At 52.9% G+C, this 25,557-nt stretch overlaps 2 protein-coding genes across 2 annotated transcripts; both read left to right on the plus strand.

Moving 5' to 3' along the window:
* The first annotated feature begins 17,552 nt into the window (after positions 1-17,552).
* Positions 17,553-18,928, plus strand: LOC133120466 (uncharacterized). The gene is made up of 4 exons (XM_061230317.1): positions 17,553-17,653; positions 17,773-18,075; positions 18,132-18,292; positions 18,369-18,928. The coding sequence occupies exons 1-4, from the start codon at positions 17,553-17,555 to the stop codon at positions 18,911-18,913; spliced, it is 1,110 nt and encodes a 369-aa protein (XP_061086301.1). The 3' UTR covers positions 18,914-18,928.
* Positions 18,929-22,259: 3,331 nt separating this feature from the next.
* On the plus strand, positions 22,260-23,635 carry LOC133120467 (uncharacterized). Its single transcript, XM_061230318.1, has 4 exons — positions 22,260-22,360; positions 22,480-22,782; positions 22,839-22,999; positions 23,076-23,635. Exons 1-4 carry the CDS (start codon positions 22,260-22,262, stop codon positions 23,618-23,620), a joined length of 1,110 nt encoding a protein of 369 aa, XP_061086302.1. The 3' UTR covers positions 23,621-23,635.
* The last annotated feature ends 1,922 nt before the right edge of the window (positions 23,636-25,557 follow it).

Consider the following 25,557-nt stretch of genomic DNA (forward strand, 5'->3'; position numbering starts at 1 on the left):
ACCGCGGAACTGTGTCCCGCCCTCAATTCTCGTCCGATCGGAACGCGGTTTGGACCCGTTCTCCTGGGCGGCCTCGCAGCCCCTCCAAACCCCGCTAGTTAGCTCCAAGGGGCCGCCCCGAGCACGGGGAGGTGTGACACTTGACGCTTTGGCGCAACGGTGACCGCGCCACGAGCCAAAAAGCGCCCCCCTCTCTCCGCGCCCATTCAAGGCAATGGGGAAACGCACGTTTCGGGCTCCGGCGGCCGGGCACATTCACTCCACTCTGTCTAGGCACATTGACTCCCATTCAGCCTGGGCACATTCACTCCACTCCGCCTGGGCACTTCCAGTCCCACTCTGCCTGGGAACCTGCACTCCACTCGGCCTGGGCACCTCCACTCCACTCAGCCTGGGCACATTCACTCCACTCAGCCTGGGCACTTCCAATCCCACTCTGCCTGGGAACCTGCACTCCACTCAGTCTGGGCACCTGCACTCCACTCAGCCTGGGTACATTACTCCACTCAGCCTGGGCACTTCCAATCCCACTCTGCCTGGGAGCCTGCACTCCACTCAGCCTGGGCACCTCCACTCCACTCAGCCGGGGCACATTCACTCCACTCAGCGTTGGCACTTCCAGTCCCACTCTGCCAGGGAACCCCAACTCCACTCAGCCTGGGCACCTCCACTCCACTCAGCCTGGGCACATTCACTCCACTCACCGTTGGCACTTCCAGTCCCACTCTGCCAGGGAACCCCAACTCTACTCAGCCTGGGCACCTCCACTCCACTCAGCCTGGGCACATTCACTCCACTCAGCCTGGGCACTTCCAATCCCACTCTGCCTGGGAACCTGCACTCCACTCAGCCTGGGCCCCTCCACTCCACTCAGCCTGGGTACATTCACTCCACTCAGCCTGGGCACTTCCAATCCCACTCTGCCTGGGAACCTGCACTCCACTCAGCCTGGGCACCTCCACTCAGCCTGGGCACCTCCACTCCATTCAGCCTGGGCACATTCACTCCACTCAGCCTGGGCACTTCCAGTCCCACTCTGCTGGGAACCTGCACTCCACTCAGCCTGGGCACCTCCACTCCACTCAGCCTGGGTACCTTCACTCCACTCAGCCTTGGCACTTCCAGTCCCACTCTGCCAGGGAACCCCAACTCCACTCAGCCTGGGCACCTCCACTCCACTCAGCCTGGGCACATTCACTCCACTCTGCCTGGGCACTTCCAATCCCACTCTGCCAGGGAACCTGCACTCCACTCAGCCTGGGCACCTCCACTCCATTCAGCCTGGGCACATTCACTCCACGTAGCCTGGGCACTTTCAGTCCCACTCTGCCTGGGCACCTCCACTCCACTCAGCCTGGGCACATTCACTCCACTCAGCCTTGGCACTTCCAGTCCCACTCTGCCAGGGAACCCCAACTCCACTCAGCCTGGGCACCTCCACTCCACTCAGCCTGGGCACATTCACTCCACTCAGCCTGGGCACTTCCAGTCCCACTCTGCCTGGGAACCTGCACTCCACTCGGCCTGGGCACCTCCACTCCACTCAGCCTGGGCACATTCACTCCACTCAGCCTGGGCACTTCCAATCCCACTCTGCCTGGGTGCCTGCACTCTACTCAGCCTGGGCACCTCCACTCCACTCAGCCTGGGCACATTCACTCCACTCAGCCAGGGCACATTCACTCCACTCAGCCTGGGCACTTCCAGTCCCACTCTGCCCAGGAACCTCCACTCCCACTCTGACTGGGAACCTCCGCTACTCCTCTCCACACCCGGCTCTCCACCCGACTCGCGGGGGCCCACTCTTAAGCCCTCCCGCCGCAAGTTATAGGCCCTTTGCCCGGGCGGAAAGTGAACCGCGGAACTGTGTCCCGCCCTCAATTCTCGTCCGATCGGAACGCGGTTTGGACCCGTTCTCCTGGGCGGCCTCGCAGCCCCTCCAGACCCAGCCAGTTAGCTCCAAGGGGCCGCCCCGAGCACGGTGAGGTGTGACACTTGACGCTTTGGCGCAACGGTGCCCGCGCCACGAGCCAAAAAGCGCCCCCCTCTCTCCGCGCCCATTCAAGGCAATGGGGAAACGCACGTTTCGGGCTCCGGCGGCCGGGCACATTCACTCCACTCTGTCTAGGCACATTGACTCCCATTCAGCCTGGGCACATTCACTCCACTCCGCCTGGGCACTTCCAGTCCCACTCTGCCTGGGAACCTGCACTCCACTCGGCCTGGGCACCTCCACTCCAGTCAGCCTGGGCACATTCACTCCACTCAGCCTGGGCACTTCCAATCCCACTCTGCCAGGGAACCTGCACTCCACTCAGCCTGGGCACATGCAAACCACTCAGCCTGGGGACATTCACTCCACTCAGCCTGGGAACTTCCAATCCCACTCTGCCTGGGAACCAGCACTCCACTCAGCCTGGGCACCTCCACTCCACTCAGCCTGGGTACATTCACTCAACTCAGCCTTGGCACTTCCAGTCCCACTCTGCCAGGGAACCCCAACTCCACTCAGCCTGGGCACCTCCACTCCACTCAGCCTGGGCACATTCACTCCACTCAGCCTGGGCACTTCCAATCCCACTCTGCCTGGGAAACTGCACTCCACTCAGCCTGGGCACCTCCACTCCACTCAGCCTGGGCCCCTCCACTCCACTCAGCCTGGGTACATTCACTCCACTCAGCCTGGGCACTTCCAATCCCACTCTGCCTGGGAACCTGCACTCCACTCAGCCTGGGCACCTCCACTCAGCCTGGGCACCTCCACTCCATTCAGCCTGGGCACATTCACTCCACTCAGCCTGGGCACTTCCAGTCCCACTCTGCTGGGAACCTGCACTCCACTCAGCCTGGGCACCTCCACTCCACTCAGCCTGGGTACCTTCACTCCACTCTGCCTTGGCACTTCCAGTCCCACTCTGCCAGGGAACCCCAACTCCACTCAGCCTGGGCACCTCCACTCCACTCAGCCTGGGCACATTCACTCCACTCTGCCTGGGCACTTCCAATCCCACTCTGCCCGGGAACCTGCACTCCACTCAGCCTGGGCACCTCCACTCCATTCAGCCTGGGCACATTCACTCCACGTAGCCTGGGCACTTTCAGTCCCACTCTGCCTGGGCACCTCCACTCCACTCAGCCTGGGCACATTCACTCCACTCAGCCTTGGCACTTCCAGTCCCACTCTGCCAGGGAACCCCAACTCCACTCAGCCTGGGCACCTCCACTCCACTCAGCCTGGGCACATTCACTCCACTCAGCCTGGGCACTTCCAGTCCCACTCTGCCTGGGAACCTGCACTCCACTCGGCCTGGGCACCTCCACTCCACTCAGCCTGGGCACATTCACTCCACTCAGCCTGGGCACTTCCAATCCCACTCTGCCTGGGTGCCTGCACTCTACTCAGCCTGGGCACCTCCACTCCACTCAGCCTGGGCACATTCACTCCACTCAGCCAGGGCACATTCACTCCACTCAGCCTGGGCACTTCCAGTCCCACTCTGCCCAGGAACCTCCACTCCCACTCTGCCTGGGAACCTCCGCTACTCCTCTCCACACCCGGCTCTCCACCCGACTCGCGGGGGCCCACTCTTAAGCCCTCCCGCCGCAAGTTATAGGCCCTTTGCCCGGGCGGAAAGTGAACCGCGGAACTGTGTCCCGCCCTCAATTCTCGTCCGATCGGAACGCGGTTTGGACCCGTTCTCCTGGGCGGCCTCGCAGCCCCTCCAGACCCAGCCAGTTAGCTCCAAGGGGCCGCCCCGAGCACGGTGAGGTGTGACACTTGACGCTTTGGCGCAACGGTGCCCGCGCCACGAGCCAAAAAGCGCCCCCCTCTCTCCGCGCCCATTCAAGGCAATGGGGAAACGCACGTTTCGGGCTCCGGCGGCCGGGCACATTCACTCCACTCTGTCTAGGCACATTGACTCCCATTCAGCCTGGGCACATTCACTCCACTCCGCCTGGGCACTTCCAGTCCCACTCTGCCTGGGAACCTGCACTCCACTCGGCCTGGGCACCTCCACTCCAGTCAGCCTGGGCACATTCACTCCACTCAGCCTGGGCACTTCCAATCCCACTCTGCCAGGGAACCTGCACTCCACTCAGCCTGGGCACATGCAAACCACTCAGCCTGGGGACATTCACTCCACTCAGCCTGGGAACTTCCAATCCCACTCTGCCTGGGAACCAGCACTCCACTCAGCCTGGGCACCTCCACTCCACTCAGCCTGGGTACATTCACTCAACTCAGCCTTGGCACTTCCAGTCCCACTCTGCCAGGGAACCCCAACTCCACTCAGCCTGGGCACCTCCACTCCACTCAGCCTGGGCACATTCACTCCACTCAGCCTGGGCACTTCCAATCCCACTCTGCCTGGGAACCTGCACTCCACTCAGCCTGGGCACCTCCACTCCACTCAGCCTGGGTACTTCCAATCACACTCTGCTGGGAACCTGCACTCCACTCAGCCTGGGAACCTCCACTCCACGCAGCCTGGGCACATTCACTCCACTCAGCCAGGGCACTTCCAGTCCCTCTCTGCCTGGGAACCCCAACTCCACTCAGCCTGGGCACCTCCACTCCACTCAGCCTGGGCACATTCACTCCACTCTGTCTAGGCACATTGACTCCCATTCAGCCTGGGAACATTCACTCCACTCAGCCTGTGCACATTCACTCCACTCAGCCTGGGCACTTCCAATCCCACTCTGCCTGGGAACCAGCACTCCACTCAGCCTCGGCACCTCCACTCCACTCAGCCTGGGCACATTCACTCCACTCAGCGTTGGCACTTCCAGTCCGACTCTGCCCAGGAACCTCCACTCCCACTCTGACTGGGAACCTCCGCTACTCCTCTCCACACCCGGCTCTCCACCCGACTCGCGGGGGCCCACTCTTAAGCCCTCCCGCCGCAAGTTATAGGTCCTTTGCCCGGGCGGAAAGTGAACCGCGGAACTGTGTCCCGCCCTCAATTCTCGTCCGATCGGAACGCGGTTTGGACCCGTTCTCCTGGGCGGCCTCGCAGCCCCTCCAGACCCAGCCAGTTAGCTCCAAGGGGCCGCCCCGAGCACGGTGAGGTGTGACACTTGACGCTTTGGCGCAACGGTGCCCGCGCCACGAGCCAAAAAGCGCCCCCCTCTCTCCGTACCCATTCAAGGCAATGGGGAAACGCACGTTTCGGGCTCCGGCGGCCGGGCACATTCACTCCACTCTGTCTAGGCACATTGACTCCCATTCAGCCTGGGCACATTCACTCCACTCCGCCTGGGCACTTCCAGTCCCACTCTGCCTGGGAACCTGCACTCCACTCGGCCTAGGCACCTCCACTCCAGTCAGCCTGGGCACATTCACTCCACTCAGCCTGGGCACTTCCAATCCCACTCTGCCAGGGAACCTGCACTCCACTCAGCCTGGGCACATGCAATCCACTCAGCCTGGGGACATTCACTCCACTCAGCCTGGGCACTTCCAATCCCACTCTGCCTGGGTGCCTGCACTCCACTCAGCCTGGGCACCTCCACTCCACTCAGCCTGGGCACATTCACTCCACTCAGCCAGGGCACATTCACTCCACTCAGCCTGGGCACTTCCAGTCCCACTCTGCCCAGGAACCTCCACTCCCACTCTGACTGGGAACCTCCGCTACTCCTCTCCACACCCGGCTCTCCACCCGACTCGCGGGGGCCCACTCTTAAGCCCTCCCGCCGCAAGTTATAGGCCCTTTGCCCGGGCGGAAAGTGAACCGCGGAACTGTGTCCCGCCCTCAATTCTCGTCCGATCGGAACGCGGTTTGGACCCGTTCTCCTGGGCGGCCTCACAGCCCCTCCAGACCCAGCCAGTTAGCTCCAAGGGGCCGCCCCGAGCACGGTGAGGTGTGACACTTGACGCTTTGGCGCAACGGTGCCCGCGCCACGAGCCAAAAAGCGCCCCCCTCTCTCCGCGCCCATTCAAGGCAATGGGGAAACGCACGTTTCGGGCTCCGGCGGCCGGGCACATTCACTCCACTCTGTCTAGGCACATTGACTCCCATTCAGCCTGGGCACATTCACTCCATTCCGCCTGGGCACTTCCAGTCCCACTCTGCCTGGGAACCTGCACTCCACTCGGCCTGGGCACCTCCACTCCAGTCAGCCTGGGCACATTCACTCCACTCAGCCTGGGCACTTCCAATCCCACTCTGCCAGGGAACCTGCACTCCACTCAGCCTGGGCACATGCAATCCACTCAGCCTGGGGACATTCACTCCACTCAGCCTGGGAACTTCCAATCCCACTCTGCCTGGGAACCAGCACTCCACTCAGCCTGGGCACCTCCACTCCACTCAGCCTGGGTACATTCACTCCACTCAGCCTTGGCACTTCCAGTCCCACTCTGCCAGGGAACCCCAACTCCACTCAGCCTGGGCACCTCCACTCCACTCAGCCTGGGCACATTCACTCCACTCAGCCTGGGCACTTCCAATCCCACTCTGCCTGGGTACTTCCAATCCCACTCTGCTGGGAACCTGCACTCCACTCAGCCTGGGAACCTCCACTCCACGCAGCCTGGGCACATTCACTCCACTCAGCCAGGGCACTTCTAGTCCCTCTCTGCCTGGGAACCCCAACTCCACTCAGCCTGGGCACCTCCACTCCACTCAGCCTGGGCACATTCACTCCACTCTGTCTAGGCACATTGACTCCCATTCAGCCTGGGAACATTCACTCCACTCAGCCTGGGCACATTCACTCCACTCAGCCTGGGCACTTCCAATCCCACTCTGCCTGGGAACCAGCACTCCACTCAGCCTCGGCACCTCCACTCCACTAAGCCTGGGCACATTCACTCCACTCAGCGTTGGCACTTCCAGTCCGACTCTGCCAGGGAACCCCAACTCCACTCAGCCTGGGCACCTCCACTCCACTCAGCCTGGGCACATTCACTCCACTCAGCCTGTGCACTTCCAATCCCACTCTGCCTGGGAACCTGCACTCCACTCAGCCTGGGCACCTCCACTCCACTCAGTCTGGGTACATTCACTCCACTCTGTCTAGGCACATTGACTCCCATTCAGCCTGGGCACATTCACTCCACTCCGCCTGGGCACTTCCAGTCCCACTCTGCCTGGGAACCTGCACTCCACTCGGCCTGGGCACCTCCACTCCACTCAGCCTGGGAACATTCACTCCACTCAGCCTGGGCACTTCCAATCCCACTCTGCCTGGGAACCTGCACTCCACTCAGCCTGGGCACCTCCACTCCACTCAGCCTGGGCACATTCACTCCACTCTGCCTGGGCACATTCACTCCATTCAGCCTGGGCACATTCACTCCACTCAGCCTGGGCACTTCCAGTCCCACTCTGCTGGGAACCTGCACTCCACTCAGCCTGGGCACCTCCACTCCACTCAGCCTGGGTACATTCACTCCACTCAGCCTGGGCACTTCCAGTCCCACTCTGCCAGGGTACCCCAACTCCACTCAGCCTGGCACCTCCACTCCACTCAGCCTGGGCACATTCACTGCACTCAGCCTGGGCACTTCCAATCCCACTCTGCCAGGGAACCTGCACTCCACTCAGCCTGGGCACCTCCACTCCATTCAGCCTGGGCACATTCACTCCACTCCGCCTGGGCACTTCCAGTCCCACTCTGCCTGGGAACCTGCACTCCACTCGGCCTGGGCACCTCCACTCCACTCAGCCTGGGCACATTCACTCCACTCAGCCTTGGCACTTCCAGTCCCACTCTGCCAGGGAAACCCAACTCCACTCAGCCTGGGCACCTCCACTCCACTCAGCCTGGGCACATTCACTCCACTCAGCCTGGGCACTTCCAATCCCACTCTGCCTGGGCACCTCCACTCCACTCAGCCTGGGCACATTCACTCCACTCAGCCTGGGCACTTCCAATCCCACTCTGCCTGGGTGCTTGCACTCCACTCAGCCTGGGCACCTCCACTCCACTCAGCCTGGCCACATTCACTCCACTCAGCCAGGGCACATTCACTCCACTCAGCCTGGGCACTTCCAGTCCCACTCTGCCCAGGAACCTCCACTCCCACTCTGACTGGGAACCTCCGCTACTCCTCTCCACACCCGGCTCTCCACCCGACTCGCGGGGGCCCACTCTTAAGCCCTCCCGCCGCAAGTTATAGGCCCTTTGCCCGGGCGGAAAGTGAACCGCGGAACTGTGTCCCGCCCTCAATTCTCGTCCGATCGGAACGTGGTTTGGACCCGTTCTCCTGGGCGGTCTCGCAGCCCCTCGAGACCCAGCCAGTTAGCTCCAAGGGGCCGCCCCGAGCACGGGGAGGTGTGACACTTGACGCTTTGGCGCAACGGTGCCCGCGCCACGAGCCAAAAAGCGCCCCCCTCTCTCCGCGTCCATTCAAGGCAATGGGGAAACGCACGTTTCGGGCTCCGGCGGCCGGGCACATTCACTCCACTCCGCCTGGGCACTTCCAGTCCCACTCTGCCTGGTAACCTGCACTCCACTCGGCCTGGGCACCTCCACTCCACTCAGCCTGGCCACATTCACTCCACTCAGCCTTGGCACATTCACTCCACTCAGCCTGGGCACTTCCAATCCCACTCTGCCTGGGTGCCTGCACTCCACTCAGCCTGGGCACCTCCACTCCACTCAGCCTGGCCACATTCACTCCACTCTGCCTGGGAACCAGCACTCCACTCAGCCTGGGCACCTCCACTCCACTCAGCCTGGGTACATTCACTCCACTCAGCCTGGGCACTTCCAATCCCACTCTGCCTGGGTGCCTGCACTCCACTCAGCCTGGGCACCTCCACTCCACTCAGCCTGGCCACATTCACTCCACTCTGCCTGGGAACCAGCACTCCACTCAGCCTGGGCACCTCCACTCCACTCAGCCTGGGTACATTCACTCCACTCAGCCTTGGCACTTCCAGTCCCACTCTGCCAGGGAACCCCAACTCCACTCAGCCTGGGCACCTCCACTCCACTCAGCCTGGGCACATTCACTCCACTCAGCCTGGGCACTTCCAATCCCACTCTGCCTGGGAACCTGCACTCCACTCAGCCTGGGCACCTCCACTCCATTCAGCCTGGGCACATTCACTCCACTCAGCCTGGGCACTTCCAGTCCCACTCTGCCTGGGAACCTGCACTCCACTCAGCCTGGGCACCTCCACTCCACTCAGCCTGGGCACATTCACTCCACTCAGCCTGGGCACATTCACTCCACTCAGCCTGGGCACATTCACTCCACTCAGCCTGGGCACTTCCAGTCCCACTCTGCTGGGAACCTGCACTCCACTCAGCCTGGGAACCTCCACTCCACGCAGCCTGGGCACATTCACTCCACTCAGCCAGGGCACTTCCAGTCCCTCTCTGCCTGGGAACCCCAACTCCACTCAGCCTGGGCACCTCCACTCCACTCAGCCTGGGCACATTCACTCCACTCTGTCTAGGCACATTGACTCCCATTCAGCCTGGGCACATTCACTCCACTCCGCCTGGGCACTTCCAGTCCCACTCTGCCTGGGAACCTGCACTCCACTCGGCCTGGGCACCTCCACTCCACTCAGCCTGGGCACTTCCAATCCCACTCTGCCAGGGAACCTGCACTCCACTCAGCCTGGGCACCTCCACTCCACTCAGCCTGGGCACATTCACTCCACTCAGCCTGGGCACTTCCAATCCCACTCAGCCTGGGAACCTGCACTCCACTCAGCCTGGGCACCTCCACTCCACTCAGCCTGGGTACATTCACTCCACTCAGCCTTGGCACTTCCAGTCCCACTCTGCCACGGAACCCCAACTCCACTCTGTCTAGGCACATTGACTCCCATTCAGCCTGGGAACATTCACTCCACTCAGCCTGGGCACATTCACTCCACTCAGCCTGGGCACTTCCAGTCCCACTCTGCCTGGGAACCTGCACTCCACTCAGCCTGGGCACCTCCACTCCACTCAGCCTGGCCACATTCACTCCACTCACCCAGGGCACATTCACTCCACTCAGCCTGGGCACTTCCAGTCCCACTCTGCCCAGGAACCTCCACTCCCACTCTGACTGGGAACCTCCGCTACTCCTCTCCACACCCGGCACTCCACCCGACTCGCGGGGGCCCACTCTTAAGCCCTCCCGCCGCAATTTATAGGCCCTTTGCCCGGGCGGAAAGTGAACCGCGGAACTGTGTCCCGCCCTCAATTCTCGTCCGATTGGAACGCGGTTTGGACCCGTTCTCCTGGGCGGCCTCGCAGGCCCTCCAGACCCAGCCAGTTAGCTCCAAGGGGCCGCCCCGAGCACGGGGAGGGGTGACACTTGACGCTTTGGCGCAACGGTGCCCGCGCCACGAGCCAAAAAGCGCCCCCCTCTCTCCGCGCCCATTCAAGGCAATGGGGAAACGCACGTTTCGGGGTCCGGCGGCCGGGCACATTCACTCCACTCTGTCTAGGCACATTGACTCCCATTCATCCTGGGCACATTCACTCCACTCCGCCTGGGCACTTCCAGTCCCACTCTGCCTGGGAACCTGCACTCCACTCGGCCTGGGCACCTCCACTCCACTCAGCCTGGGCACTTCCAATCCCACTCTGCCAGGGAACCTGCACTCCACTCAGCCTGGGCACCTCCACTCCACTCAGCCTGGGCACATTCACTCCACTCAGCCTGGGCACTTCCAATCCCACTCAGCCTGGGAACCTGCACTCCACTCAGCCTGGGCACCTCCACTCCACTCAGCCTCGGCACATTCACTCCACTCAGCCTTGGCACATTCACTCCACTCAGCCTGGGCACATTCACTCCACTCAGCTTGGGCACCTCCACTCCACTCAGCCTGGGTACATTCACTCCACTCAGCCTGGGCACCTCCACTCCATTCAGTCTGGGCACATTCACTCCACTCCGCCTGGGCACTTCCAGTCCCACTCTGCCTGGGAACCTGCACTCCACTCGGCCTGGGCACCTCCACTCCACTCAGCCTGGGCACATTCACTCCACTCAGCCTTGGCACTTCCAGTCCCACTCTGCCAGGGAACCCCAACTCCACTCAGCCTGGGCACCTCCACTCCACTCAGCCTGGGTTAGGGTTAGGGTTAGGGTTAGGGTTAGGGTTAGGGGTTAGGGTTAGGGTTAGGGTTAGGGGTTAGGGTTAGGGTTAGGGTTAGGGTTAGGGTTAGGGTTAGGGTTAGGGTTAGGGTTAGGGTTAGGGTTAGGGTTAGGGTTAGGTAAGTAAGAAATCTTTATTTCCCAAGTTGTCCCATATTAGGGCCTCTTGGGAAATAAAAGTTTGCACTGGCCATTCAGGGTACTGAAGCCTTTAAGTAGGAAGAATTTGGTCCCTCTTGTGTCGGTGCTCTATGTGCGTTGATTTAGTCCTCTTGGAAATAGAGTGCTAAGTTTGAGAATCCAGTGTTTCTCAAACCTGCGTCTCTCCTCCGGTGTCCAATTGTTGTTCATTTGAAGGCCCGATATTTCTAGTGCCTCAAGTCCATGGTGAAGGAAATGAGCCACCAGGTGTGTGTCTGTCTCTCTGTGATTTCTAATGTTGTATACATGTTGTGCTAGTCTACATTTAATTGTGTTCCCTGTCTCTCCTACATATATTATGCCACATTGTTTGCACTTAATGGCATATATGCAGTTTTTAGTGTTTTTAGTTAGTGTTTGTTTTATTATGTAGGTTGTGTTGGTAGTGGTGTTCCTGACTGTAGTGGCTTGCTTGTAGAATATTGGGCCCTGTGTAGGTAAAGTATTAATTCCTGGTAGTTTGCTGCTTACCAGGTGGTCTTTAAGATTTTTATTTCTTTTATATGCTGAGATAATTTTATATTCCTGGATAATGTTTGTGTTCTGTAAAGTGCGGGTTAGATTTAATTTAATTTTCCTGTTTGCAGCTAGGCTCAATGCTGAGTAGGTGGTGATTAACGGGATGATTTTGCGCGTGTCTTGTTGTCTGGTGGTCAAGAAAGTTTTCCGGACCTGTCTAAGGAAAGATCTGGAATACCCCCTTGGTTTTAATGCTTTGAAGAGGGTCTGGGTAGCCTCTTCAAAATCTATTATCTGTGTGCAAATCCTGTTGAACCTGAGCAATTGTGATTTGATCAGGCCCTTGAAAGTGTGTTTAGGGTGGAGACTGTTTTTATGTAAAAGTGTGTGTGTGTCAGTATCTTTAAAGAAAACTTTAGTGTCTAAAGTGTGTGTTTGGGAAAAAGAGGGTCCCTTGTATGTGGTAGTGTCCAAGAAATCTATTTGTTGGTTATGCGTGATGTATTTAACTGTTATCATTCTATGGTGTGTGTTGAGGATTTGTATAAAGTGTTTGAAGTCCTGTAAACTATGTGTCCATGTTCCCCATATGTCATCTAAGTATCTAAAATAATTGGTGGGTAATTTGGGGCATTTTTGAAAAACAGTCTCCTCCCAGTGTGCCATGTAAATGTTCGCGTAGGCCGGTGCAAATTTTTTTCCCATCGCTGTGCCGCTGATTTGTAAAAAGAATTCTTTGTTGAATTCAAAATCATTTTTTGTCAGGTTGATTTCTAACAGTTGTAGGAGAGATGTATCCGGGCGGCTGTCGTCCGGGTATTTCTCCATCCAGAGTTTTACAGCTGTTAGCCCTGCTGCGGTGTTTATGTTTGTGTAGAGACTATCTATGTCAATTGTGAATAAAATGGTGTCCTGTGTTATTTTAGTGTTTTTAACTATGCGTATGAAGTCGTATGTGTCTTTTATGTAACTGTTGTGTTTAGTTGACAGTGGAGTGAGGAAATAGTCTATGTATTCTGCGATCCTGTAGGATTCGCTGTTGCAGTCTGAAACAATAGGTCTCCCTGCCGGGATCTCATATGGTACACTCCAGGACTGAGGCTGTTTGTGTATTTTGGGGAGGAGGTAAAAAACCCTTGGTCTAGGATTTTCCTCCCCCCTTAGGTAAAAACTTTGTTTTTTTGTGATGTAATTGTTTTCTAATAGTGTCTGTATAATGTCATATATTTCTTGTGCTGTGTCTAGATATATGGGTCGAATTAATTTTTTATAGTGTGTAGTGTTGTTTAATTGTCTGTGTGCTTCTAGGATGTACTGTGTTCTGTCCATGATTACTATGGCACTCCCCTTGTCAGCTGGTTTGATGACAATTTGTTTATTGTTTGCCAGCTGATGTAGTGCTTGGCTCTCTCCTCTGCTGAGGTTGTTTTTGTCTTTATGGGTTTGGGGGTTAAGCGCCTTGATCAGGGTGTTGTTGTCTTTTATGAGTTGTGTGATTGTACCCGGGATTTGGCTCTCCCTGGGTTCCCAGTTGGATCGGGCCATAAAGGGTGTTCTGTCTGTGTTTTCTGATCCCTCAAAAAAGACAGCTAGTTTCAGCTTTCTGTGAAACTCCTGAGCTTCTCCTCTGAGGGTTTCTTTTTGTTTTTTTCTAATGTTTGCCGTCGGTACGAATGATAGGCCTTTGTCCAGTAAACTAATTTGATTTTGTGTTGGTGAAAAGTTTTGTGCCAGCAGTATAATGTTCTTATTCCCCTCCCTGTTTGTGTTTGGGTTTGTGGGGATTCTCAGTTTAAATGTTTTAGCCAGTGTTCCAACATCTTGCCAGCTGTTCTCTCTGTCCAGTGGATGTCGTCCCGTGTAGTGCGGAAGTCCTCCTCCGGAAGCGTGGGAACATGTGGCATGTTTCGGAGGATGTGATTATTGATCTCCTCCAAATTGGATTTCTGGCGGGGTTCCAGGTTTTGGGAATAATTAATTAACGGGATCCAAATTTCTGCTGCCGGGAAGGTGTTTTTCGTCATCCTCAGCATGGTCTGCAGCTGTTTTATTGCTGTTTTCTTAGGGTGCTGGTCCTTGTTGTTAATCCCAGTGGACAGGATGACTCTCTGTACTCTGGGATTCACTTGGGTTTTCTCCAGAAGTCCTGCGATATGATAAAATGTTGCTCCGGGGTAGCTGTCAATTTGGAGGTCTCCCCTGGAGTGGGACTGGATCCTGGAGAGGTTGGAGTCCCCCAGGATTATGTTCGGTTTGCTGGTTCTGAGGGTCCATTCCTGGACCTTCCGGGTTGTTCGGGGGTGTCTGGTCGGGTAGAAGATTTCCTCCGCTACTCCGACTCCAGTGGCATGGGGTGGGGGGGTGGGAGTGGGTGCAGGGTTCAGGTCAGGGGTCGGAGTGGGAGTGGGGTTAGGGTTAGGGTGGGGGTGGGGGTTGGGCTCAGGGGTAGGGTTAGGGTTAGGGTTAGGGTGGGGGTGGGGGTTGGGGTCAGGGTGGGGGTGGGGGTTGGGGTCAGGGTTAGGGTTAGGGTTAGGGTGGGGGTGGGGGTTGGGGTCAGGGTTAGGGTTAGGGTTAGGGTTAGGGTTAGGGTTAGGGTTAGGGTTAGGTAAGTAAGAAATCTTTATTTCCCAAGTTGTCCCATATTAGGGCCTCTTGGGAAATAAAAGTTTGCACTGGCCATTCAGGGTACTGAAGCCTTTAAGTAGGAAGAATTTGGTCCCTCTTGTGTCGGTGCTCTATGTGCGTTGATTTAGTCCTCTTGGAAATAGAGTGCTAAGTTTGAGAATCCAGTGTTTCTCAAACCTGCGTCTCTCCTCCGGTGTCCAATTGTTGTTCATTTGAAGGCCCGATATTTCTAGTGCCTCAAGTCCATGGTGAAGGAAATGAGCCACCAGGTGTGTGTCTGTCTCTCTGTGATTTCTAATGTTGTATATATGTTGTGCTAGTCTACATTTAATTGTGTTCCCTGTTTCTCCTACATATATTATACCACATTGTTTGCACTTAATGGCATATATGCAGTTTTTAGTGTTTTTATTTAGTGTTTGTTTTATTATGTAGGTTGTGTTGGTAGTGGTGTTTCTGACTGTAGTGGCTTGTTTGTAAAATATTGGGCCCTGTGTCGGTAAAGTATTAATTTCTGGTAGTTTGCTGCTTACCAGATGATCTTTAAGATTTTTATTTCTTTTATATGCTGAGATAATTTTATAGTCCTGGATAATGTTTGTGTTTTGTAGAGTGCGGGTTAGATTTAATTTAATTTTTCTGTTTGCAGCTAGGCTAAATGCTGAGTAGGTGGTGATTAGCGGAATGATTTTGCGCGTGTCTTGTTGTCTGGTGGTCAAGAAAGTTTTCCGGACCTGTCTGAGGAAAGATCTGGAATACCCCCTTGGTTTTAATGCATTGAAGAGGGTCTGGGTAGCCTCTTCAAAATCTATTACCTGTGTGCAAATCCTGTTGAACCTGAGCAATTGTGATTTGATCAGGCCCTTGAAAGTGTGTTTAGGGTGGAGACTGTTTTTATGTAAAAGTGTGTGTGTGTCAGTCTCTTTAAAGAAAACTTTAGTGTCTAAAGTGTGTGTTTGGGAAAAAGAGGGTCCCTTGTATGTGGTAGTGTCCAAGAAATCTATTTGTTGGTTATGCGTGATGTATTTAACTGTTATCATTCTATGGTGTGTGTTGAGGATTTGTATAAAGTGTTTGAAGTCCTCTAAACTGTGTGTCCATGTTCCCCATATGTCATCTAAGTATCTAAAATAATTGGTGGGTAATTTGGGGCATTTTTGAAAAACAGTCTCCTCCCAGTGTGCCATGTAAATGTTAGCGTAGGCCGGTGCAAATTTCTTACCCATCGCTGTGCCGCTGATTTGTAAAAAGAATTCTTTGTTGAATTCAAAATCATTTTTTGTCAGGTTGATTTCTAACAGTTGTAGGAGAGATGTATCCGGGCGGCTGTCGTCCGGGTATTTCTCCATCCAGAGTTTTACAGCTGTTAGCCCTGCTGCAGTGTTTATGTTTGTGTAGAGACTATCTATGTCAATTGTGAATAAAATGGTGTCCTGTGTTATTTTAGTGTTTTTAACTATGCGTATGAAGTCGTATGTGTCTTTTATGTAACTGTTGTGTTTAGTTGACAGTGGAGTGAGGAAATGGTCTATGTATTCTGCGATCCTGTAGGATTCGCTGTTGCAGTCTGAAACAATAGGTCTCCCTGCCGGGATCTCATATGGTACACTCCAGGACTGAGGCTGTTTGTGTATTTTGGGGAGGAGGTAAAAAACCCTTGGTCTAGGATTTTCCTCCCCCCTTAGGTAAAAACTTTGTTTTTTTGTGATGTAATTGTTTTCTAATAGTGTCTGTATAATGTCATATATTTCTTGTGCTGTGTCTAGATATATGGGTCGAATTAATTTTTTATAGTGTGTAGTGTTGTTTAATTGTCTGTGTGCTTCTTGGATGTACTGTGTTCTGTCCATGATTACTATGGCACTCCCCTTGTCAGCTGGTTTGATGACAATTTGTTTATTGTTTGCCAGCTGATGTAGTGCTTGGCTCTCTCCTCTGCTGAGGTTGTTTTTGTCTTTATGGGTTTGGGGGTTAAGTGCCTTGATCAGGGTGTTGTTGTCTTTTATGAGTTGTGTGATTGTACCCGGGATTTGGCTCTCCCTGGGTTCCCAGTTGGATCGGGCCATAAAGGGTGTTCTGTCTGTGTTTTCGGATCCCTCAAAAAAGACAGCTAGTTTCAGCTTTCTGTGAAACTCCTGAGCTTCTCCTCTGAGGGTTTCTTTTTGTTTTTTTCTAATGTTTGCCGTCGGTACGAATGATAGGCCTTTGTCCAGTAAACTAATTTGATTTGGTGTGGGTGAAAAGTTTTGTGCCAGCAGTATAATGTTCTTATTCCCCTCCCTGTTTGTGTTTGGGTTTGTGGGGATTCTCAGTTTAAATGTTTTAGCCAGTGTTCCAACATCTTGCCAGCTGTTCTCTCTGTCCAGTGGATGTCGTCCCGTGTAGTGCGGAAGTCCTCCTCCGGAAGCTTGGGAACGTGTGGCATGTTTCGGAGGATGTGATTATTGATCTCCTCCAAATTGGATTTCTGGCGGGGTTCCAGGTTTTGGGAATAATTAATTAACGGGATCCAAATTTCTGCTGCCGGGAAGGTGTTTTTCGTCATCCTCAGCATGGTCTGCAGCTGTTTTATTGCTGTTTTTTTAGGGTGCTGGTCCTTGTTGTTAATCCCAGTGGACAGGATGACTCTCTGTACTCTGGGATTCACCTGGGTTTTCTCCAGGAGTCCTGCGATATGATAAAATGTTGCTCCGGGGTAGCTGTCAATTTGGAGGTCTCCCCTGGAGTGGGACTGAGTGGGAGTGGGGTTAGGGTTAGGGTGGGGGTGGGGGTTGGGCTCAGGGGTAGGGTTAGGGTTAGGGTGGGGGTTGGGGTTGGGTTCAGGGTGGGGGTGGGGGTCAGGGTTAGGGTTAGGGTGGGGGTGGGGGTGGGGGTTGGGGTCAGGGATAGGGGTAGGGTTAAGGTTAGGGTTAGGGTGGGGGTGGGGGTCAGGGTCAGGGTCGGGGTTAGGGTTAGGGTTAGGGTTAGGGTTAGGGTTAGGGTTAGGGGTTAGGGTTAGGGTTAGGGTTAGGGTTAGGGTTAGGGTTAGGGTTAGGGTTAGGGTTAGGGGTTAGGGTTAGGGGGTTAGGGTTAGGGTTAGGGTTAGGGTTAGGGTTAGGGTTAGGGTTAGGGTGAGGAAGAACCCAGGCAGTTTGAGGTTGTCGTCAGAAACCCAGTGTGTCTCTTGCAGGAGAATAGCTGCCACTTTGTTGGAATCGGCAAGATGCCTGATGACTTCGAGTTTGGCGATGGTGAGGCCCTCGACGTTGAGTTGGAGCACCGACAGACCTTGGTTTTCGACGGTGGGGGTGTCCGCCCGTCCTGGCGAGGACGTTCTCTGCCTTGGTCTTGACCTCGGCTTGTACCTTGTTCCGCCAGCTCGACGATTCTTTGGCGACATTAGTTTCATGAGTTGGTCTCGCACCATTTCTCACTACTCACAGGAGAGGCCGCGTGAAGGCTGTCGTGTTCAACATATACATTCACGACCTGCCAGATACAACATCTACCAAGTATGGCTATGCGGACGACTTGGCCATCATGCTTCGCCGCCCAACATGGAAGGCGATGGAAGTTGGCCTCAACCGAGACATGGGCATCCTGGCAGACTACCTCCAGAAGTGGCACCTTCAGCTCAGCATGGGCAAGACAGTGTCTGCAGCTTACCACCTTAACAATCGGGAAGCAAGAAGGGAACTGGACGTGCATGTTGGCAACAAGCGCCTGGAGTTCCAGCAAGCCCCCAAGTACCTCGGCGTATGCTTGGACCGGACACTGTCCTACAAGCAACACCTGGATGAAGTGAAGGCCAAGACAACAGCAAGGGTCTCGCTCATCCGTCGCCTGGCGGGTTCGACTTGGGGAGCTTCCCCCCAGACCCTACGCATATCCACGCAAGCCCTGGTATTACCCGTAGCAGAATACTGTGCCCCAGCCTGGAGCAGAAGTCCACATGTGAACAAGGTAGATACGGTCATCAACAGCGCCCTCCGTATAGTTACTGGTTGTCTGAAACCCACCCCTGTGTCCTACCTGCCAGTCCTAGCTGGAATCGCCCCAGCCAGTCTCCGACGGGATGCGGCTACCCTCGCCCTGGCAAGAAAAGCCCAGAAGCACGACTGGCACATCCTACACAAAGCCACAACAACACCGGCACCACCATGCAGGCTTAAGTCTCGCCATCCCTACAACAAGGCAGCACAGGAGATGCTACAGTCTATCCCTGAGGACTTGTCCAGAGACGCCTGGCTGGCAGCATCCTGGAAACAGACGTGGGAGACGGCTGGGCCCTCCCGCATGCAACGATACATCCGGGACCCAGGAGGCGGTGTAAAAGGAGAAGACATGCCACGCCATCTATGGACCTCACTGAACCGTCTGCGCTCTGGCGTCGGACGATTCAAGTCATCTCTGAAGAAGTGGGGCCTATCGGACAGTGCGGCATGCGAGTGCGGCGAGCCTGAACAGACTGCCGAGCACATAATCACCGGCTGCCCCCTATACAGCCCACCCTCAGAAGCTGGCCTTTTCGACTTAGGACCGGAGACGAGGGCGTGGCTGCATGACACTGAGTTGGCCATCTGACGATATACGAAAGAAGAAGAAGAAGAAGGGTTAGGGTTAGGGGTTAGGGTTAGGGGGTTAGGGTTAGGGTTAGGGTTAGGGTTAGGGTTAGGGTTAGGGTTAGGGGTTAGGGTTAGGGGGTTAGGTAAGTAAGAAATCTTTATTTCCCAAGTTGTCCCATATTAGGGCCTCTTGGGAAATAAAAGTTTGCACTGGCCATTCAGGGTACTGAAGCCTTTAAGTAGGAAGAATTTGGTCCCTCTTGTGTCGGTGCTCTATGTGCGTTGATTTAGTCCTCTTGGAAATAGAGTGCTAAGTTTGAGAATCCAGTGTTTCTCAAACCTGCGTCTCTCCTCCGGTGTCCAATTGTTGTTCATTTGAAGGCCCGATATTTCTAGTGCCTCAAGTCCATGGTGAAGGAAATGAGCCACCAGGTGTGTGTCTGTCTCTCTGTGATTTCTAATGTTGTATATATGTTGTGCTAGTCTACATTTAATTGTGTTCCCTGTTTCTCCTACATATATTATACCACATTGTTTGCACTTAATGGCATATATGCAGTTTTTAGTGTTTTTATTTAGTGTTTGTTTTATTATGTAGGTTGTGTTGGTAGTGGTGTTTCTGACTGTAGTGGCTTGTTTGTAAAATATTGGGCCCTGTGTTGGTAAAGTATTAATTTCTGGTAGTTTGCTGCTTACCAGATGATCTTTAAGATTTTTATTTCTTTTATATGCTGAGATAATTTTATAGTCCTGGATAATGTTTGTGTTTTGTAGAGTGCGGGTTAGATTTAATTTAATTTTTCTGTTTGCAGCTAGGCTAAATGCTGAGTAGGTGGTGATTAGCGGAATGATTTTGCGCGTGTCTTGTTGTCTGGTGGTCAAGAAAGTTTTCCGGACCTGTCTGAGGAAAGATCTGGAATACCCCCTTGGTTTTAATGCATTGAAGAGGGTCTGGGTAGCCTCTTCAAAATCTATTACCTGTGTGCAAATCCTGTTGAACCTGAGCAATTGTGATTTGATCAGGCCCTTGAAAGTGTGTTTAGGGTGGAGACTGTTTTTATGTAAAAGTGTGTGTGTGTCAGTCTCTTTAAAGAAAACTTTAGTGTCTAAGGTGTGTGTTTGGGAAAAAGAGGGTCCCTTGTATGTGGTAGTGTCCAAGAAATCTATTTGTTGGTTATGCGTGATGTATTTAACTGTTATCATTCTATGGTGTGTGTTGAGGATTTGTATAAAGTGTTTGAAGTCCTCTAAACTGTGTGTCCATGTTCCCCATATGTCATCTAAGTATCTAAAATAATTGGTGGGTAATTTGGGGCATTTTGGAAAAACAGTCTCCTCCCAGTGTGCCATGTAAATGTTAGCGTAGGCCGGTGCAAATTTCTTACCCATCGCTGTGCCGCTGATTTGTAAAAAGAATTCTTTGTTGAATTCAAAATCATTTTTTGTCAGGTTTATTTCTAACAGTTGTAGGAGAGATGTATCCGGGCGGCTGTCGTCCGGGTATTTCTCCATCCAGAGTTTTACAGCTGTTAGCCCTGCTGCAGTGTTTATGTTTGTGTAGAGACTATCTATGTCAATTGTGAATAAAATGGTGTCCTGTGTTATTTTAGTGTTTTTAACTATGCGTATGAAGTCGTATGTGTCTTTTATGTAGCTGTTGTGTTTAGTTGACAGTGGAGTGAGGAAATGGTCTATGTATTCTGCGATCCTGTAGGATTCGCTGTTGCAGTCTGAAACAATAGGTCTCCCTGCCGGGATCTCATATGGTACACTCCAGGACTGAGGCTGTTTGTGTATTTTGGGGAGGAGGTAAAAAACCCTTGGTCTAGGATTTTCCTCCCCCCTTAGGTAAAAACTTTGTTTTTTTGTGATGTAATTGTTTTCTAATAGTGTCTGTATAATGTCATATATTTCTTGTGCTGTGTCTAGATATATGGGTCGAATTAATTTTTTATAGTGTGTAGTGTTGTTTAATTGTCTGTGTGCTTCTTGGATGTACTGTGTTCTGTCCATGATTACTATGGCACTCCCCTTGTCAGCTGGTTTGATGACAATTTGTTTATTGTTTGCCAGCTGATGTAGTGCTTGGCTCTCTCCTCTGCTGAGGTTGTTTTTGTCTTTATGGGTTTGGGGGTTAAGTGCCTTGATCAGGGTGTTGTTGTCTTTTATGAGTTGTGTGATTGTACCCGGGATTTGGCTCTCCCTGGGTTCCCAGTTGGATCGGGCCATAAAGGGTGTTCTGTTTGTGTTTTCTGATCCCTCAAAAAAGACAGCTAGTTTCAGCTTTCTGTGAAACTCCTGAGCTTCTCCTCTGAGGGTTTCTTTTTGTTTTTTTCTAATGTTTGCCGTCGGTACGAATGATAGGCCTTTGTCCAGTAAACTAATTTGATTTGGTGTGGGTGAAAAGTTTTGTGCCAGCAGTATAATGTTCTTATTCCCCTCCCTGTTTGTGTTTGGGTTTGTGGGGATTCTCAGTTTAAATGTTTTAGCCAGTGTTCCAACATCTTGCCAGCTGTTCTCTCTGTCCAGTGGATGTCGTCCCGTGTAGTGCGGAAGTCCTCCTCCGGAAGTTTGGGAACATGTGGCATGTTTCGGAGAATGTGATTATTGATCTCCTCCAAATTGGATTTCTGGCGGGGTTCCAGGTTTTGGGAATAATTAATTAACGGGATCCAAATTTCTGCTGCCGGGAAGGTGTTTTTTGTCATCCTCAGCATGGTCTGCAGCTGTTTTATTGCTGTTTTTTTAGGGTGCTGGTCCTTGTTGTTAATCCCAGTGGACAGGATGACTCTCTGTACTCTGGGATTCACCTGGGTTTTCTCCAGGAGTCCTGCGATATGATAAAATGTTGCTCCGGGGTAGCTGTCAATTTGGAGGTCTCCCCTGGAGTGGGACTGAGTGGGAGTGGGGTTAGGGTTAGGGTGGGGGTGGGGGTTGGGCTCAGGGGTAGGGTTAGGGTTAGGGTGGGGGTTGGGGTTGGGTTCAGGGTGGGGGTGGGGGTCAGGGTTAGGGTTAGGGTGGGGGTGGGGGTGGGGGTTGGGGTCAGGGATAGGGGTAGGGTTAAGGTTAGGGTTAGGGTGGGGGTGGGGGTCAGGGTCAGGGTCGGGGTTAGGGTTAGGGTTAGGGTTAGGGTTAGGGTTAGGGTTAGGGGTTAGGGTTAGGGTTAGGGTTAGGGTTAGGGTTAGGGTTAGGGTTAGGGTTAGGGTTAGGGGTTAGGGTTAGGGGGTTAGGGTTAGGGTTAGGGTTAGGGTTAGGGTTAGGGTTAGGGTTAGGGTGAGGAAGAACCCAGGCAGTTTGAGGTTGTCGTCAGAAACCCAGTGTGTCTCTTGCAGGAGAATAGCTGCCACTTTGTTGGAATCGGCAAGATGCCTGATGACTTCGAGTTTGGCGATGGTGAGGCCCTCGACGTTGAGTTGGAGCACCGACAGACCTTGGTTTTCGACGGTGGGGGTGTCCGCCCGTCCTGGCGAGGACGTTCTCTGCCTTGGTCTTGACCTCGGCTTGTACCTTGTTCCGCCAGCTCGACGATTCTTTGGCGACATTAGTTTCATGAGTTGGTCTCGCACCATTTCTCACTACTCACAGGAGAGGCCGCGTGAAGGCTGTCGTGTTCAACATATACATTCACGACCTGCCAGATACAACATCTACCAAGTATGGCTATGCGGACGACTTGGCCATCATGCTTCGCCGCCCAACATGGAAGGCGATGGAAGTTGGCCTCAACCGAGACATGGGCATCCTGGCAGACTACCTCCAGAAGTGGCACCTTCAGCTCAGCATGGGCAAGACAGTGTCTGCAGCTTACCACCTTAACAATCGGGAAGCAAGAAGGGAACTGGACGTGCATGTTGGCAACAAGCGCCTGGAGTTCCAGCAAGCCCCCAAGTACCTCGGCGTATGCTTGGACCGGACACTGTCCTACAAGCAACACCTGGATGAAGTGAAGGCCAAGACAACAGCAAGGGTCTCGCTCATCCGTCGCCTGGCGGGTTCGACTTGGGGAGCTTCCCCCCAGACCCTACGCATATCCACGCAAGCCCTGGTATTACCCGTAGCAGAATACTGTGCCCCAGCCTGGAGCAGAAGTCCACATGTGAACAAGGTAGATACGGTCATCAACAGCGCCCTCCGTATAGTTACTGGTTGTCTGAAACCCACCCCTGTGTCCTACCTGCCAGTCCTAGCTGGAATCGCCCCAGCCAGTCTCCGACGGGATGCGGCTACCCTCGCCCTGGCAAGAAAAGCCCAGAAGCACGACTGGCACATCCTACACAAAGCCACAACAACACCGGCACCACCATGCAGGCTTAAGTCTCGCCATCCCTACAACAAGGCAGCACAGGAGATGCTACAGTCTATCCCTGAGGACTTGTCCAGAGACGCCTGGCTGGCAGCATCCTGGAAACAGACGTGGGAGACGGCTGGGCCCTCCCGCATGCAACGATACATCCGGGACCCAGGAGGCGGTGTAAAAGGAGAAGACATGCCACGCCATCTATGGACCTCACTGAACCGTCTGCGCTCTGGCGTCGGACGATTCAAGTCATCTCTGAAGAAGTGGGGCCTATCGGACAGTGCGGCATGCGAGTGCGGCGAGCCTGAACAGACTGCCGAGCACATAATCACCGGCTGCCCCCTATACAGCCCACCCTCAGAAGCTGGCCTTTTCGACTTAGGACCGGAGACGAGGGCGTGGCTGCATGACACTGAGTTGGCCATCTGACGATATACGAAAGAAGAAGAAGAAGAAGGGTTAGGGTTAGGGGTTAGGGTTAGGGGGTTAGGGTTAGGGTTAGGGTTAGGGTTAGGGTTAGGGTTAGGGTTAGGGGTTAGGGTTAGGGGGTTAGGTAAGTAAGAAATCTTTATTTCCCAAGTTGTCCCATATTAGGGCCTCTTGGGAAATAAAAGTTTGCACTGGCCATTCAGGGTACTGAAGCCTTTAAGTAGGAAGAATTTGGTCCCTCTTGTGTCGGTGCTCTATGTGCGTTGATTTAGTCCTCTTGGAAATAGAGTGCTAAGTTTGAGAATCCAGTGTTTCTCAAACCTGCGTCTCTCCTCCGGTGTCCAATTGTTGTTCATTTGAAGGCCCGATATTTCTAGTGCCTCAAGTCCATGGTGAAGGAAATGAGCCACCAGGTGTGTGTCTGTCTCTCTGTGATTTCTAATGTTGTATATATGTTGTGCTAGTCTACATTTAATTGTGTTCCCTGTTTCTCCTACATATATTATACCACATTGTTTGCACTTAATGGCATATATGCAGTTTTTAGTGTTTTTATTTAGTGTTTGTTTTATTATGTAGGTTGTGTTGGTAGTGGTGTTTCTGACTGTAGTGGCTTGTTTGTAAAATATTGGGCCCTGTGTTGGTAAAGTATTAATTTCTGGTAGTTTGCTGCTTACCAGATGATCTTTAAGATTTTTATTTCTTTTATATGCTGAGATAATTTTATAGTCCTGGATAATGTTTGTGTTTTGTAGAGTGCGGGTTAGATTTAATTTAATTTTTCTGTTTGCAGCTAGGCTAAATGCTGAGTAGGTGGTGATTAGCGGAATGATTTTGCGCGTGTCTTGTTGTCTGGTGGTCAAGAAAGTTTTCCGGACCTGTCTGAGGAAAGATCTGGAATACCCCCTTGGTTTTAATGCATTGAAGAGGGTCTGGGTAGCCTCTTCAAAATCTATTACCTGTGTGCAAATCCTGTTGAACCTGAGCAATTGTGATTTGATCAGGCCCTTGAAAGTGTGTTTAGGGTGGAGACTGTTTTTATGTAAAAGTGTGTGTGTGTCAGTCTCTTTAAAGAAAACTTTAGTGTCTAAGGTGTGTGTTTGGGAAAAAGAGGGTCCCTTGTATGTGGTAGTGTCCAAGAAATCTATTTGTTGGTTATGCGTGATGTATTTAACTGTTATCATTCTATGGTGTGTGTTGAGGATTTGTATAAAGTGTTTGAAGTCCTCTAAACTGTGTGTCCATGTTCCCCATATGTCATCTAAGTATCTAAAATAATTGGTGGGTAATTTGGGGCATTTTGGAAAAACAGTCTCCTCCCAGTGTGCCATGTAAATGTTAGCGTAGGCCGGTGCAAATTTCTTACCCATCGCTGTGCCGCTGATTTGTAAAAAGAATTCTTTGTTGAATTCAAAATCATTTTTTGTCAGGTTTATTTCTAACAGTTGTAGGAGAGATGTATCCGGGCGGCTGTCGTCCGGGTATTTCTCCATCCAGAGTTTTACAGCTGTTAGCCCTGCTGCAGTGTTTATGTTTGTGTAGAGACTATCTATGTCAATTGTGAATAAAATGGTGTCCTGTGTTATTTTAGTGTTTTTAACTATGCGTATGAAGTCGTATGTGTCTTTTATGTAGCTGTTGTGTTTAGTTGACAGTGGAGTGAGGAAATGGTCTATGTATTCTGCGATCCTGTAGGATTCGCTGTTGCAGTCTGAAACAATAGGTCTCCCTGCCGGGATCTCATATGGTACACTCCAGGACTGAGGCTGTTTGTGTATTTTGGGGAGGAGGTAAAAAACCCTTGGTCTAGGATTTTCCTCCCCCCTTAGGTAAAAACTTTGTTTTTTTGTGATGTAATTGTTTTCTAATAGTGTCTGTATAATGTCATATATTTCTTGTGCTGTGTCTAGATATATGGGTCGAATTAATTTTTTATA

Source organism: Conger conger, unplaced genomic scaffold, assembly GCF_963514075.1.
Source record: "Conger conger unplaced genomic scaffold, fConCon1.1 SCAFFOLD_53, whole genome shotgun sequence".
Taxonomy (NCBI): Eukaryota; Metazoa; Chordata; class Actinopteri; order Anguilliformes; family Congridae; genus Conger; species Conger conger.